At 47.5% G+C, this 16438-nt stretch overlaps 1 protein-coding gene across 1 annotated transcript in view; it reads left to right on the top strand.

Annotated features, from left to right (window-relative positions):
- Positions 1 to 16438, top strand: part of LOC133530646 (lysine-specific demethylase 5-like) — a 63376-nt gene that overhangs the window by 8649 nt on the left and 38289 nt on the right. Inside the window, exons 5-11 of the mRNA XM_061868663.1 lie at positions 1040 to 1271; positions 5101 to 5267; positions 8461 to 8622; positions 9524 to 9640; positions 12786 to 12897; positions 14845 to 14981; positions 15626 to 15732. Coding sequence (XP_061724647.1) covers positions 1040 to 1271; positions 5101 to 5267; positions 8461 to 8622; positions 9524 to 9640; positions 12786 to 12897; positions 14845 to 14981; positions 15626 to 15732 — 1034 coding nt within the window. The remainder of the gene's footprint in view (positions 1 to 1039; positions 1272 to 5100; positions 5268 to 8460; positions 8623 to 9523; positions 9641 to 12785; positions 12898 to 14844; positions 14982 to 15625; positions 15733 to 16438) is intronic.

The raw sequence follows: 16438 nt of genomic DNA, 5'->3' as shown, positions 1-16438 counted from the left end.
GACGCCTGAAACACCAGAGATATTGCGCTTTGCCGACCCTTTAAAAACCTGTACACTCCTTTTTTGAAGAACCCCATACTGTAGCCCCTCGGGAAACCTCGGCACTGCCTCGCTCCTCGCTCGCTTGCCTTCTTTGGATTGGAATTGGAAACGTACGCAACGGAGTGGAATACAGTCATCATCATCATCATATCAGCCTTTTATCGCCCACTGCTGAGCGCACAAGAGGCCTCTCTTCCAGTACGCCACTTGCCCCGGTCCTGAGATAATCGCATCCAGAAGTGTCCCGCAATTTTCCGAATGTCGTCCACCCAACGAGCCAACGGACGCCAGGGGCTTTTTTCATCCGAAAGCGGCCACCATTCCGTTAACATTTTAGGCCACCTGCCATCACTCTGCCTAGCAACATGTCCCGCCCAACTCCATTTTAGGTTACAGAGGGAGTACAGTAGTGGTGCACTTCTTTCAAGAGTTTCAGCTTTTGCCTTCCACTGCCAGCGGACTGTGCAGAGCTAGCATGGTGGAAAATGAGAGCGGAGTCCGTTCAAAACTAGCGTGTACGCAATTGACACAGCGGACCCATTTTGACTCGCTCAATAAGCTACGCTTACGTGCTCGCGGTGGAAACACTCGTATAAAAATCAGTGTTGCGAGTTGAGCGCAGTACGCACAGAATATGCTCGACTATGCAAACACTTTTTCACTTCAGCTTACTTGTGCTACTTAAAAAACAGTGAGAAATATGCGATTTTGCTCACTGAGACAAAGTGACATTCAAGTGACCTTCACAATCGAATGACATTTCAACATGCGGCGCTTATACAAGTTCGAAATACTTGGATTCTATTCTCTGTCCCTTTCATGTCGCTAGCAAAAAGAGAGTGACAGAAAAACATTCAAACGTCATTCAGTTTGACGGTTTATAATAGACCCCCGAAGTAAGTCAGAAATGATAAATTAAAAAAAAAATATACTACAAACATTTAAACACCCAAGTGTATAAACTTTCACGTTTATACTAATTAGAAATCCCTTTCAGAAAATCGAAGTGAAAGGCGATCAGACCCCAGAAAAGGCGAACACCACACGGAGCCGCTCGAACTCAAAATGCCCGGCGGCGACCCCGCCGCCCCCGCGCCGCTTCAAGAGCAGCGAGCCCGAGCCCGCGGCCGAGGGCAGCCACACGGAGGGCGCGCTCGCCGGCGCCGACGAGCAGAAGGAGGTCAAGACACCCATTAAAGAGGAGAAGGAGAATGGGGAGCAGAGACGCAGTAAGTTTTATATTTAAAGCAGTGATCAGCAGCAGTGAGTGTGATCCCGCGGCCGAGGACAGCTATACAGAGGGAGCGTTAGCTGGCGCTGATGAAGAAAAGGAGGTCAAGATGCCCATTAAAGAGGAGAAGGAGAATGGGGAGCAGAGACGCAGTAAGTTTTATATTTAAAGCAGTGATCAGCAGCAGTGAGTGTGATCCCGCGGCCGAGGACAGCTATACAGAGGGAGCGTTAGCTGGCGCTGATGAAGAAAAGGAGGTCAAGATGCCCATTAAAGAGGAGAAGGAGAATGGGGAGCAGAGACGCAGTAAGTTTTATATTTAAAGCAGTGATCAGCAGCAGTGAGTGTGATCCCGCGGCCGAGGACAGCTATACAGAGGGAGCGTTAGCTGGCGCTGATGAAGAAAAGGAGGTCAAGATGCCCATTAAAGAGGAGAAGGAGAATGGGGAGGAGAGACGCAGTAAGTTTTATATTTAAAGCAGTGATCAGCAGCAGTGAGTGTGATCCCGCGGCCGAGGACAGCTATACAGAGGGAGCGTTAGCTGGCGCTGATGAAGAAAAGGAGGTCAAGATGCCCATTAAAGAGGAGAAGGAGAATGGGGAGCAGAGACGCAGTAAGTTTTATATTTAAAGCAGTGATCAGCAGCAGTGAGTGTGATCCCGCGGCCGAGGACAGCTATACAGAGGGAGCGTTAGCTGGCGCTGATGAAGAAAAGGAGGTCAAGATGCCCATTAAAGAGGAGAAGGAGAATGGGGAGCAGAGACGCAGTAAGTTTTATATTTAAAGCAGTGATCAGCAGCAGTGAGTGTGATCCCGCGGCCGAGGACAGCTATACAGAGGGAGCGTTAGCTGGCGCTGATGAAGAAAAGGAGGTCAAGATGCCCATTAAAGAGGAGAAGGAGAATGGGGAGCAGAGACGCAGTAAGTTTTATATTTAAAGCAGTGATCAGCAGCAGTGAGTGTGATCCCGCGGCCGAGGACAGCTATACAGAGGGAGCGTTAGCTGGCGCTGATGAAGAAAAGGAGGTCAAGATGCCCATTAAAGAGGAGAAGGAGAATGGGGAGCAGAGACGCAGTAAGTTTTATATTTAAAGCAGTGATCAGCAGCAGTGAGTGTGATCCCGCGGCCGACGACAGCTATACAGAGGGAGCGTTAGCTGGCGCTGATGAAGAAAAGGAGGTCAAGATGCCCATTAAAGAGGAGAAGGAGAATGGGGAGCAGAGACGCAGTAAGTTTTATATTTAAAGCAGTGATCAGCAGCAGTGAGTGTGATCCCGCGGCCGAGGACAGCTATACAGAGGGAGCGTTAGCTGGCGCTGATGAAGAAAAGGTCAAGATGCCCATTAAAGAGGAGAAGGAGAATGGGGAGCAGAGACGCAGTAATTTTTATATTTAAAGCAGTGATCAGCAGCAGTGAGTGTGATCCCGCGGCCGAGGACAGCTATACAGAGGGAGCGTTAGCTGGCGCTGATGAAGAAAAGGAGGTCAAGATGCCCATTAAAGAGGAGAAGGAGAATGGGGAGCAGAGACGCAGTAAGTTTTATATTTAAAGCAGTGATCAGCAGCAGTGAGTCTGATCCCTTGGCTGAAGGCAGCTATACAGAGGGAGCGTTAGCTGGCGCTGATGAAGAAAAGGAGGTCAAGATGCCCATTAAAGAGGAGAAGGAGAATGGGGAGCAGAGACGCAGTAAGTTTTATATTTAAAGCAGTGATCAGCAGCAGTGAGTGTGATCCCGCGGCCGAGGACAGCTATACAGAGGGGGCGCTGGCTGGCGCTGATGAGGAGAAGGAGGTCAAGACGCCCATTAAAGAGGAGAAGGAGAATTGGGAGCAGAGCGGCAGTAAGTTTTTGTTTTGGTCTGTTGGAATGATTTTTAAAATAGCAAGCCTGTATTCGCGGCTGGACCAGCCATACAGAGGGGGCGCTGAAAAGGAGAGGGAGAATGGGGAGCAGAGACGCAGTAAGTTTTATATTTAGTTGCATCGATCTTTAAAGCAGTGAGTCTGATCCCATGGCCGAGGGCAGCTATACAGAGGGAGCGTTAGTTGGCGCTGATGAGGAGAAGGAGGTCAAGACGCCCATTGAAGAGGAGGAGAATGGGGAGCAGAGACATAGTAAGTTTTATATTTAGTTGCATCGATCTTTAAAGCAGTGAGTCTGATCCCTTGGCTGAAGGCAGCTATACAGAGGGAGCGTTAGTTGGGGCTGATGAGGAGAAGGAGGTCAAGATGCCCATTGAAGAGGAGGAGAATGGGGAGCAGAGACATAGTAAGTTTTATATTTAGTTGCATCGACCTTTAAAGCGGTGAGTCTGATCCCTTGGCTGAAGGCAGCTATACAGAGGGAGCGTTAGATGGGGCTTATGAGAAGAAGAAGGCCAAGACACTAATTAAAGAGGAGAAATGGGGAGCAGAGACGCAGTAAGTTATATAATATTAGTTTTTTTGTCTCTCTTTAGACCGATTTTTAGAAGAATGTAGTAAAACTCATGGCAAAAACAGACGTATAGAAGGGACTTAAGATGGGGCTGGTGACAAGAAGGAGGCTAAGACACTGATTAAAGAGAAGAAGGAGAATGGGAAGCAGAGATGCAGTAAGTTTTTTTTATCGCTCGCTGGACCGATCTTTAGATACGTGTAATAAAAGTCGCGACAAAAACAGCCTTACAGACGGGGCTTTAGATGGGGCTGATGAGGAGGAGGTCGAGACGCCGATTAAAGAGGAGGAGAATGGGGAGCAGAGACGTAGTAAGCTTATTTTTGGTATGTTGGACCGATCTTTAAACTAGGGAGTCTGTATCCGCGGCCGAGGGCAGCCATACTGAGGGGGCGCTAGTTGGCTCAGATCAGAAACAATCCAAGATGCCGATTAAAGAGGAGAAGGAGAATGGGGGACAGAGACGCAGTAAGTCTTATTTATTTTTGGTCTTTTCTTGGATCAATCTTTAAAGAAGCGAGCCCAAAACCGCGGCCGAGGGCAGCCATACAGAGGGGGCGTTAGCAGGGGCTGATTTATTAAAAAGGGAAGATTTTACCGAGTTTTTATTTTACCAGTTTTACGGCGTGACTGATTTATATATCCATGCCAAATTGTACCTTTCTAGCACTAACGATCACGGAGCAAAGTCGCGGACAAACAGACGGACATAGCGAAATTATAAGGGTTGACTACGGAACCCTAATTGGATCTTTTCTAGGCATATTACAATTTATCGACCATTCGTTTCGATTTAAGGTTAAAATTAAATTTGACTTTCGGGAAATGTGACTTGTCATAACCTCATGCCACCCAACCCAATGTAGATTAGGATGTACACTCCGTTTTGATGGAATGTCAACCTTCATTGAAAACAAACAAAGTAACATTTCATTTGTCTTGTAAAATATTCGAACAAATGAACAACAGAAAATAGATTCAAACTTCTTTCCTCCTAACTATAATTTTGTATGGTTGGCGGCTCGAGGTTAAAATAAATCATCAAAGCTGGTTTCAATAGAGTATATTTGGGAAAACCTTGTAGATTGGTTCGGCCTGGAAAACGGTTAAGATAGGGAGATAATAGAAAGAAAGGTAGAAAATACATTTATTGAACGCCACAACACATTACATTTGGAAAAAGAAGAACATACAGAGTAAGGAAAACATTGGACGCTAAAATAGGATCCCCACTCAGCATAATGCCGCGGCAATCCGTGGCGCTGGTTTTCAGTGGGGACCTGACTTAAAACTATGATAGTGGCGGCACATACGTCAACGAAACAGAAGACATAAAAAAATTAAGACTAAACAAAAACAACTTAATAAAAAACTATTTGTTCCCTCAGGCCCCCGCGAGAACAAGTGGATGTCGGCGGGCGGCAGCTGCGGCGCGCGCGGACGCGAGCCGCGCGCCACGCGCCTGCGCGAGCACCGCATGAGCAACATGACCGTGTCCGTCACGCCCGCGCCGCCCTCCACGCCCGGCGCCGGCGGCCCGGGCGCCCTGGACCCGGTAACTTTACCATTCCTTCAGCCCGCGCGCCACGCGCCTGCGCGAGCACCGCATGAGCAACATGACCGTGTCCGTCACGCCCGCGCCGCCCTCCACGCCCGGCGCCGGCGGCCCGGGCGCCCTGGACCCGGTAACTTTACCATTCCTTCAGCCCGCGCGCCACGCGCCTGCGCGAGCACCGCATGAGCAACATGACCGTGTCCGTCACGCCCGCGCCGCCCTCCACGCCCGGCGCCGGCGGCCCGGGCGCCCTGGACCCGGTAACTTTACCATTCCTTCAGCCCGCGCGCCACGCGCCTGCGCGAGCACCGCATGAGCAACATGACCGTGTCCGTCACGCCCGCGCCGCCCTCCACGCCCGGCGCCGGCGGCCCGGGCGCCCTGGACCCGGTAACTTTACCATTCCTTCAGCCCGCGCGCCACGCGCCTGCGCGAGCACCGCATGAGCAACATGACCGTGTCCGTCACGCCCGCGCCGCCCTCCACGCCCGGCGCCGGCGGCCCGGGCGCCCTGGACCCGGTAACTTTACCATTCCTTCAGCCCGCGCGCCACGCGCCTGCGCGAGCACCGCATGAGCAACATGACCGTGTCCGTCACGCCCGCGCCGCCCTCCACGCCCGGCGCCGGCGGCCCGGGCGCCCTGGACCCGGTAACTTTACCATTCCTTCAGCCCGCGCGCCACGCGCCTGCGCGAGCACCGCATGAGCAACATGACCGTGTCCGTCACGCCCGCGCCGCCCTCCACGCCCGGCGCCGGCGGCCCGGGCGCCCTGGACCCGGTAACTTTACCATTCCTTCAGCCCGCGCGCCACGCGCCTGCGCGAGCACCGCATGAGCAACATGACCGTGTCCGTCACGCCCGCGCCGCCCTCCACGCCCGGCGCCGGCGGCCCGGGCGCCCTGGACCCGGTAACTTTACCATTCCTTCAGCCCGCGCGCCACGCGCCTGCGCGAGCACCGCATGAGCAACATGACCGTGTCCGTCACGCCCGCGCCGCCCTCCACGCCCGGCGCCGGCGGCCCGGGCGCCCTGGACCCGGTAACTTTACCATTCCTTCAGCCCGCGCGCCACGCGCCTGCGCGAGCACCGCATGAGCAACATGACCGTGTCCGTCACGCCCGCGCCGCCCTCCACGCCCGGCGCCGGCGGCCCGGGCGCCCTGGACCCGGTAACTTTACCATTCCTTCAGCCCGCGCGCCACGCGCCTGCGCGAGCACCGCATGAGCAACATGACCGTGTCCGTCACGCCCGCGCCGCCCTCCACGCCCGGCGCCGGCGGCCCGGGCGCCCTGGACCCGGTAACTTTACCATTCCTTCAGCCCGCGCGCCACGCGCCTGCGCGAGCACCGCATGAGCAACATGACCGTGTCCGTCACGCCCGCGCCGCCCTCCACGCCCGGCGCCGGCGGCCCGGGCGCCCTGGACCCGGTAACTTTACCATTCCTTCAGCCCGCGCGCCACGCGCCTGCGCGAGCACCGCATGAGCAACATGACCGTGTCCGTCACGCCCGCGCCGCCCTCCACGCCCGGCGCCGGCGGCCCGGGCGCCCTGGACCCGGTAACTTTACCATTCCTTCAGCCCGCGCGCCACGCGCCTGCGCGAGCACCGCATGAGCAACATGACCGTGTCCGTCACGCCCGCGCCGCCCTCCACGCCCGGCGCCGGCGGCCCGGGCGCCCTGGACCCGGTAACTTTACCATTCCTTCAGCCCGCGCGCCACGCGCCTGCGCGAGCACCGCATGAGCAACATGACCGTGTCCGTCACGCCCGCGCCGCCCTCCACGCCCGGCGCCGGCGGCCCGGGCGCCCTGGACCCGGTAACTTTACCATTCCTTCAGCCCGCGCGCCACGCGCCTGCGCGAGCACCGCATGAGCAACATGACCGTGTCCGTCACGCCCGCGCCGCCCTCCACGCCCGGCGCCGGCGGCCCGGGCGCCCTGGACCCGGTAACTTTACCATTCCTTCAGCCCGCGCGCCACGCGCCTGCGCGAGCACCGCATGAGCAACATGACCGTGTCCGTCACGCCCGCGCCGCCCTCCACGCCCGGCGCCGGCGGCCCGGGCGCCCTGGACCCGGTAACTTTACCATTCCTTCAGCCCGCGCGCCACGCGCCTGCGCGAGCACCGCATGAGCAACATGACCGTGTCCGTCACGCCCGCGCCGCCCTCCACGCCCGGCGCCGGCGGCCCGGGCGCCCTGGACCCGGTAACTTTACCATTCCTTCAGCCCGCGCGCCACGCGCCTGCGCGAGCACCGCATGAGCAACATGACCGTGTCCGTCACGCCCGCGCCGCCCTCCACGCCCGGCGCCGGCGGCCCGGGCGCCCTGGACCCGGTAACTTTACCATTCCTTCAGCCCGCGCGCCACGCGCCTGCGCGAGCACCGCATGAGCAACATGACCGTGTCCGTCACGCCCGCGCCGCCCTCCACGCCCGGCGCCGGCGGCCCGGGCGCCCTGGACCCGGTAACTTTACCATTCCTTCAGCCCGCGCGCCACGCGCCTGCGCGAGCACCGCATGAGCAACATGACCGTGTCCGTCACGCCCGCGCCGCCCTCCACGCCCGGCGCCGGCGGCCCGGGCGCCCTGGACCCGGTAACTTTACCATTCCTTCAGCCCGCGCGCCACGCGCCTGCGCGAGCACCGCATGAGCAACATGACCGTGTCCGTCACGCCCGCGCCGCCCTCCACGCCCGGCGCCGGCGGCCCGGGCGCCCTGGACCCGGTAACTTTAACATTCCTAATACTGTATTATTGCAGAGGTCGGAAAGGGCAATTCTTGAATGAGGGTCGATTTTGTCGGGACGATGCGTAGCAGAGTCCGACAAAGACGACGAATCCACGAATTACTATTCCTGCCGAGAATAATTATAGAGGAAAATTGTTTTTGACGTAAAGGTTGACTTCGCTTCATACTAACAATCAAGACCAATAAAACCAACAAAAAAAAATCTTGACAAGTGCGAGTCGGACTCGCCCATCGAGGGTTCCGTACTTTTTAATATTTGTTGTTATAACGGCAACAGAAATACATCATCTGTGAAAATTTCAACTGTCTAGCTATCACGGTGCATGAGATACAGCCTGGTGACAGGCGGACGGCAGCGGATTTTTAGTAATAGGGTCCCGTTTTACCCTTTGGGCACGGAACCCTAAAAATGAAATTTTTAATTATGTTTCATTTTCAGCTGGCAAAATACATGTGCCGCGTCTGCGGACGAGGTGACATCGAGGAACAAATGCTGTTATGCGATGGTTGTGACGATTCATATCACACATTCTGCCTCGTGCCTCCGCTCGCTATTGTGCCCAAGGGCGACTGGCGTTGCCCCGTTTGCCTCGCAGAAGAGGTAAGATATCTGCTAGATAACATCTTGGAACAAATACTGTCGTGTGACGGTTGTGATTGTGACGATTCATATCACACATTCTGCCTCGTGCCTCCGCTTGCTATCGTGCCGAGGGCAACTGGCGTGTCTGGCGTTGCCTCATCTGCCTCGCAGAAGAGGTGAGTTTTTCAACTAAATCAGAAGATTCTAACCTTCCGAAAAAAAGCCTCTTTAATTTAAAATAAAATAAAATAAATGATTGCTGTCGCATGCATACAGCATGAAAATTTAATATTTCGTCAAAGATTTGGCCTTCGGTCTCACTAATGAAATTCAAGTTTTCGGTCTCGCGGCCCCGTGCTCGCTAGCACTGCGGCTGCGTGGCGACTAAAGTATGATGAAGCATCGTTTGAAATATCATTGGAGTATAAGCAAGTCGTTAGAAATAATGAACAGGCCCACGGGACCCTCCATTGAGTTAATGGCTGTCGCAATAATACAGCATGAAAATGTAATGTTTTGCCCTTTAGTCCAAGTCCAAGATTCGGCCTTCGGTCTCGCTTAATGAAATTCAAGTTTTCGGCCTCGCGGCCCCGTGTGCTCGTTCGCACTACGGCTGCGTGGCGACTAAAGTATGATTTGAAATTTGAAATAGGATTGGAGAATACTTAGAATAAGCAAGTCGTTAAAAGTAATAAACAGGCCCGCGGGGCCTTCCATTGTGGTTCGGCCTACGAACAGAAAACGCCAACAACAGACAAAATGCGTTTAGTGTTACTACAAAAAAAAAATTGTTGAACTATTGTTTTTTTTTAATCCCTAATTTTGCACCTCTGTTTCCACATTTTGTAAATTTTCAGTTAAAATAATGAAATAAAACTTAGGACACGACAGAGCCTCGTTTAACTATTTACGTGTACAGGTGTCAAAGCCGACAGAGGCGTTTGGATTCGAGCAGGCGTCGCGAGAGTACACGCTGCAGCAGTTCGGAGAGATGGCCGACCAGTTCAAGTCCGACTATTTCAATATGCCCGTACATGTGAGAATTTGATGTTTATATTTTACACTGTGTTTTATAAATTGATAAAGGAGTAGGCGTCTAAATATAAATAATAAAGAATAATGAATGATCAACATTTAACGTTAGACATGACAACGCGTATTACGAAACCCTTTGTTAAAATTTTGTATGTATTCCATGAGATATTTCATAGTATACTATTACTTTTCTGCCCTGGGTAGATTGTTAACGAAAGGATGAAAGGCACCCGAGTTAAACACTCTAGTTTTCATTTAGAATACGAGGAAAGTAAAATACATGTGCATTTATAAAAACATGGCTAAGTATAAACTTCAGTAGTATTTCTTACTTTTAATTAACGATTTTGGACTCGGGTACGTCCTTAAACTACGTCCAAAAGAGAGGTATAGGCATTGTGAATGTCATCTCGCTTTGTGTGGTAGGGCACAGCCAGTGGATGTCATTCCAGATCTAGAGCAGAGCCCAACTGGGGAAGTACCTCCACCTTACAGAAAACAGCAGCCAAATAACACTAGACCCTACTCATAGTGTTGTGTTCCTGCCGGTGAGTAAGGTTGCCAGAGCTCAACGAAGGGTGGCGGGTTTAGGGTCGGCAACGCGCATGTAACTCCTCTGGAGTTGCAGGCGTACATAGGCTACGGAGACTGCTTACCATCAGGCGGGCCGTATGCTTGTTTGCCACCGACGTAGTATTAAAAAAGAAAAAAAAATTGGGTAAAAAATATCGTTATTAATGTAATGGGGCGTTAATCATCAGAATAGAATTGTACAACAAATCCATTTTAAACCAAACTTTTAGTTGTTTATCGAAAAAATAAGGAAAATATGAAAAAAGCGGCCAAGTGCGAGTCGGACTCGCGCATGAAGGGTTCCGTACCATTTAAGACGTATTAAAAAAAAATCTACTTGCTAGATCTTGTTCAACATTTTACCACTTTGGACACACATTTTACCACTTTGGAACTGTCTCTCGCGCAAACTATTCAGTTTAGAAAAAAATGATGTTAGGAACCTAAATATCATTTTTGAAGACCTATCCATAGATACCCCACACGTATGGGTTTGATGAAAAATTTTTTTTTTAATTTATTGACGTATTAAAAAAAAACTATTCACTAGATCTCGTTCAAACCAATTTTCGGTGGAAGTTTGCATGGTAATGTATATCATATATTTTTTTTAGATTTTTCATTCTGTTATTTTAGAAGTTACAGGGGGGGGGACACACATTTTTTCACTTTGGAAGTGTCTCTCGCGCAAACTATTCAGTTTAGAAAAAAATGATATTAGAAACCTAAATATCATTTTTGAAGACCTATCCATAGATACCCCACACGTATGGGTTTGATGAAAAAATTTTTTTTTTTTTTAATTTTTATGACGTATTAAAAAAAAACTACTTACTAGATCTCGTTCGAACCAATTTTCGGTGGAAGTTTGCATGGCAATGTATATCATATATTTTTTTTAGATTTTTCATTCTGTTATTTTAGAAGTTACAGGGGGGGGGGGGACACACATTTTTTCACTTTGGAAGTGTCTCTCGCGCAAACTATTCAGTTTAGAAAAAAATGATATTAGAAACCTAAATATCATTTTTGAAGACCTATCCATAGATACCCCACACGTATGGGTTTGATGAAAAAAATTTTTTTTTAAATTTTTATGACGTATTAAAAAAAAACTACTTACTAGATCTCGTTCGAACCAATTTTCGGTGGAAGTTTGCATGGCAATGTATATCATATATTTTTTTTAGATTTTTCATTCTGTTATTTTAGAAGTTACGGGGGGGGGGGGGGGGGGGGGGACACACTTTTTACCACTTTGGAAGTGTCTCTCGCGCAAACTTTTCAGTTTAGAAAAAAATGATATTAGAAACCTCAATATCATTTTTAAAGACCTATCCATAGATACCCCACACGTATGAGTTTGATGAAAAAAGATTTTTTGAGTTTCAGTTCTAAGTATGGGGAACCCCCAAAATTTATTGTTTTTTTTCTATTTTTGTGTGAACATCATAATGCGGTTCATAGAATACATCTACTTACCAAGTTTGAACAGTATAGCTTTTATAGTTTCGGAAAAAAGTGGCTGTGACAGAATCGGACAGACAGACGGACATGACGAATCTATAAGGGTTCCGTTTTTTGCCATTTGGCTACGGAACCCTAAAAACGTAATTAGAAAGTACAGTGCTTAATACTCTATATCTTAGGTATTTAAATAAAAGTGAACAAAATCTACCCTCAAATGGCTCCTTAAGCCAGTTGAGGGTAGATGAAAACATTACATGATCCAATAACGTAGGTTAAAGTCAGGTCGTTCAGTCACAGATTTAGGTGGTTTTGTATTTGGTCGGTTAACCAATATATGTTATAACTTATTATATCGGTGGAAACTGCAGTTTCCACCGATATAATGATTTATTGATAACATGATAAAAATGATACAATTATTGAATACACTCCGCGGCGGTCGGACATGTACTGTCTCATATAGGTAAAATAAATGCTGACTGACGGAAAGTGCTGATGAGCGAAATGTTAATCCTTGTACGGACCGTACATAACTACTTACCCGAAAATGTACAAATTGTTTGTTTAATTTAAATACCTAAAGATACAGAGTATAGAGCAGGAACGTATTATTTTCTGCACACTTTTTCGAACAAAAACGACCCACGTTCAGAGCATGACTATTGTCGTGAAACTGAATGTTCCAAATATAAACAAAACAATTTGGGTTTCAGGATTTTATTTATTTATTTAAGCTTTATTGCACAATACAACAAACTACAAATGGCGGACTTAATAAAAAATATTAAAAAAATATATTCAAGACGAAACTTAATCCCTTAAGGGCATTTGTTCGTGTGATGAGCATGGATATTTGTTCCTGAGTCATGGGTGTTTTCTATGTATTTAAGTATTTATAAATTTATATATTATATATATATCGTTGTCTAAGTACCCTCAACACAAGCCTTATTGAGCTTACTGTGGGACTTTAGTCAATTTATGTAATAATGTCCTATAAATATTTATTTATTTTATTTATTTAAGGCATTCTCTACCAGTCAACCATTGGGCTAAACAGAATCTTACAATTGACGTTATGTATATTTGAACGATTTTTTTAGATGGTGCCAACACCAACGGTAGAAAAGGAGTTCTGGCGGGTAGTTTCATCGATAGACGAAGACGTCACGGTAGAGTACGGCGCTGACCTCCACTCTATGGACCACGGATCTGGTGAGTGGCATTTTTAATTCAAAAACCCTTAGTATATCTTAGTAGTAGTATAAAAAATTATCTCAAAACATGGGGGGACAATGATTACTCGCGTCCGCGGGAAGATTACCTTAGATACCCCACGTGTCTCCTGGGTGGTGATAAAGAGTAATTAACTCTGGCTGCTGCAACTACATTATTCGAAACGAGAGCTTCGCAGCAAGTAAAATAGAAGAGATTAATATATGAACACAATGATCACTCACACCAGAGATCTCGGACAATCAGTCCGAATTTGTCAGATTGAGCGACAAAGCCATGAAGTGGCTGAGTGGTCTATGTGTAGACAATTAACACTAGACCCTACTCATAGTGTTGTGTTCCTGCCGGTGAGTAAGGTTGCCAAAGCTCAACGAGGGGTGGGAGGGGGTTAGGGTCGGCAACGCGCATGTAACTCCTCTGGAGTTGCAGGCGTACATAGGCTACGGATACTGCTTACCATCAGGCGGGCCGTAGGCTTGTTTGCCACCGACGTAGTATAAAAAAAATATTATTATATTGTTTCTATTTTTACGATATGTAAATAAATATCTCAAAACATACTGTTTAGAATAGAGTAGAATAGAAGAAATTTATTCAGAAAACGCTTAAGTTTAGGTGATACTTGAGACGACAGAATCAATTTATTATTAAGCGTCACTGAAAAGCTCTCCACTCAGCTTAATGTCAAGATACCACCTAAGGATCTCGACGCTGGTCTTCCGTGGAAACCTTTCCGAGAGAGCGCAACTACACGCTAAAGTACAAAAGTTTCAAGTAAATATCATAAGTCTATAATTATTATTCAATGAAACACTACAATAACAAATAAATTATTTAAATTATCGGTACCTAAACAGTCAGTTAGTCGTCATACAAGGCGAAATAAATTATAGGGTAGGCGTTCGTTCTAGTACATGGCATAGTGAACCCAACATTTATAATTTTTGTAAGTGTAAAATACGTTTTACCCCTAGTGTAACTAAATTCGATTTTGAAACGTGACGTACGCGTTTGCGTTTAGTCTCATTTTGTATTGGATTTAGAAAGAGTGCGCCAAGCGGGACGTTTTGGAAACTCAAAATCCTATACAAAATGAGACTTAACGCAAACGCGTTCGTCACGTTATGATGTCGATAAAATTTACACTAGGGGTACTGATGTGTATGAAATATCGTACTTGCGCATTCTTCTGCGTTGTAATAGTACATATCAAATGTGCATAATGACACGTACACACCTACGAAAGACGTTTTTTTAATAGTTTTGCGAAGAAGGCTTAATAGAAGAAATATTGGTTGCATTGCATGGGATGAGCTAAGACGGTATTCCACCTGTCCAATTTCTTGGACCAACGTGCGTTGCGTCTCACTCTCTCATTAAGCAAAATGTGAGACGCGAATACACATTAGACCAAGAAATTGGACAGGTGGAATACCATCCTTACAAATACGAATACACTGGAAAAGTAAAAAGTGACTTTGCAAACGCTGAACAGCTACGTAAAGTAACGATTTTTTGAGCAACTATATTAAAAAGTATAAATGTTTATAAGGTCGCTTCGATCCGCGGAAATATGACGTTGTTTTTAACCTCTTGAACGCCAGACGGCGAAGGAATATGCCGCGCCCCGGACGCCAGGCACACGCGATTATTTAAGCGAAACTGAACTTTATGGAGTTCCGCGAAATTTCCTATTCAATTGGCGAAGCTGTCGGCTGTAGCCGACGTTGGCGTCCTTGGCAAGACTTTCCGATGACGGCCAGAGCCGACTGTGGCGGTCAATAGGTTAACGGCGTTTCGTATGAGACGGTGAACCAAGCACGTATAGCTTGGTGTTGCGTGTGTCTCTGAAATATACCACTAGTTTTTAATATTCTTACGTTTTCCGTGAAATAAGTATTATAATTTATAATAATTCTTGTCCAGGATTCCCTACAAAGTCAAGTGCACATCTATACCCCGGCGAGCAGCAATATGCTGAGTCGAGTTGGAACCTGAACAACTTGCCCGTCCTGGAGGGCTCTGTACTTGGACACATTAACGCAGACATATCTGGAATGAAGGTGCAGTTTTCTAAGTTTTTGTTTTATTTTATCACATAAAAAAGATTACAAACTAATTTATCAATTAAGTATTTAAATATGTTTTGTATGTATTCTAGTAATAATTTCAAAATCCTAATATGAACCCACACAAGTTTTTGTGTTGTGCGTTGTCTTAACTTTGTTGCCGATATGTATAGGGAGCGTGTATAAACGTAGGGGGCAGCACAGGAGACGTCAGAATTTTTGCGCGAGATGTAAATGTGAAGTTTACACTTCCAATGTAGCCCACTAGATGGCAGAACCTCCTATGCACGAGACAAAGTTCGAGAACTTCATTCAGATGGCAGCACTTGTTTTTAACTTATTAGAGACTAAGGTCTTTTGTAGAGACTTAAGTCCTTTTCGGAGAATTTGTATTTTTTTACAAATAACTTCGAAATGCGTTGTCTTTATGTAAAATTCATGGATGTAAATAACATAAATCATACAATAACGCCTATTTACTTTACTTTTTAAAGATTTTCGCCCTTAAGGTGGTTCACCGCGAATATCCCCGACATTATCCCATTATGTTTATGTTTCCGATTCAAGCCACAAGATGGCAGGCCCTCCAACGCGCACGGTAGTTTAAGTACTGTTTTAACAATTTAATTTGTTCGTAGGTCCCTTGGCTGTACGTGGGCATGTGTTTTGCGACGTTCTGCTGGCATAACGAGGACCACTGGAGTTATTCCATCAATTATTTACATTGGGGCGAGCCTAAGACTTGGTGAGAATGTTTTCGTTTATTCTCTCTAAAGTTCGGCAATCTTTATCCCTTTAACGGCTCAGATTCAATAAATTAATAGTTTAATAAAACACTAGAAAAACACGCTTTTATAAATGCACGTAAAAACTAAAAATGTGCAAAAACGACTATGATACGATATTCCGCCATGGAATGCCAGTGCCTATCTTCCGGCTTCATCATCAGACCTTGAAACCTAATCGTGGTCAAAGTTCATTACAAGACTTTTCTAACAAATCCAAACACAGCTATGATACGAAGTTCCAACATGAAGTTCCAGTTCATATCTGCCGGCTCCATCATCAGATCAGTTCGACAGTACCATATTATTGTATTGTCATCCGAACTACATACAGCTGCCAATTTTCACGATGATCCATGGAAGATGGTTAAGTTATGGCTTGTCTTTGTAGTTACATACAGGTCGACCTAATAAAAGCGTGTTAAAAATAGTTTCATCGCCTTTTCAAAACCTAAATATTTTGCGAAAAACAGTACAAAAAGATGATGATATAGGGTTGTCGTCTAAGCGTCACTAGCACCATCCCACTAACCCAGAGTTAACCGGTTAAACCTGGAGTTACCATGGGTTAGTGGGACTATTTCGACTTCGCGGCGTTTAATTTTGTATGGAAACGCCGAGAAAACGCGGCGTATAATTTTGTATGGAAACGCCGAGAAAACGCGG

The sequence above is a fragment of the Cydia pomonella genome, chromosome 23 (genome assembly GCF_033807575.1).
Source record: "Cydia pomonella isolate Wapato2018A chromosome 23, ilCydPomo1, whole genome shotgun sequence".
Lineage (NCBI taxonomy): Eukaryota > Metazoa > Arthropoda > Insecta > Lepidoptera > Tortricidae > Cydia > Cydia pomonella.
This window is presented reverse-complemented; position numbering and strand designations above follow the sequence as displayed.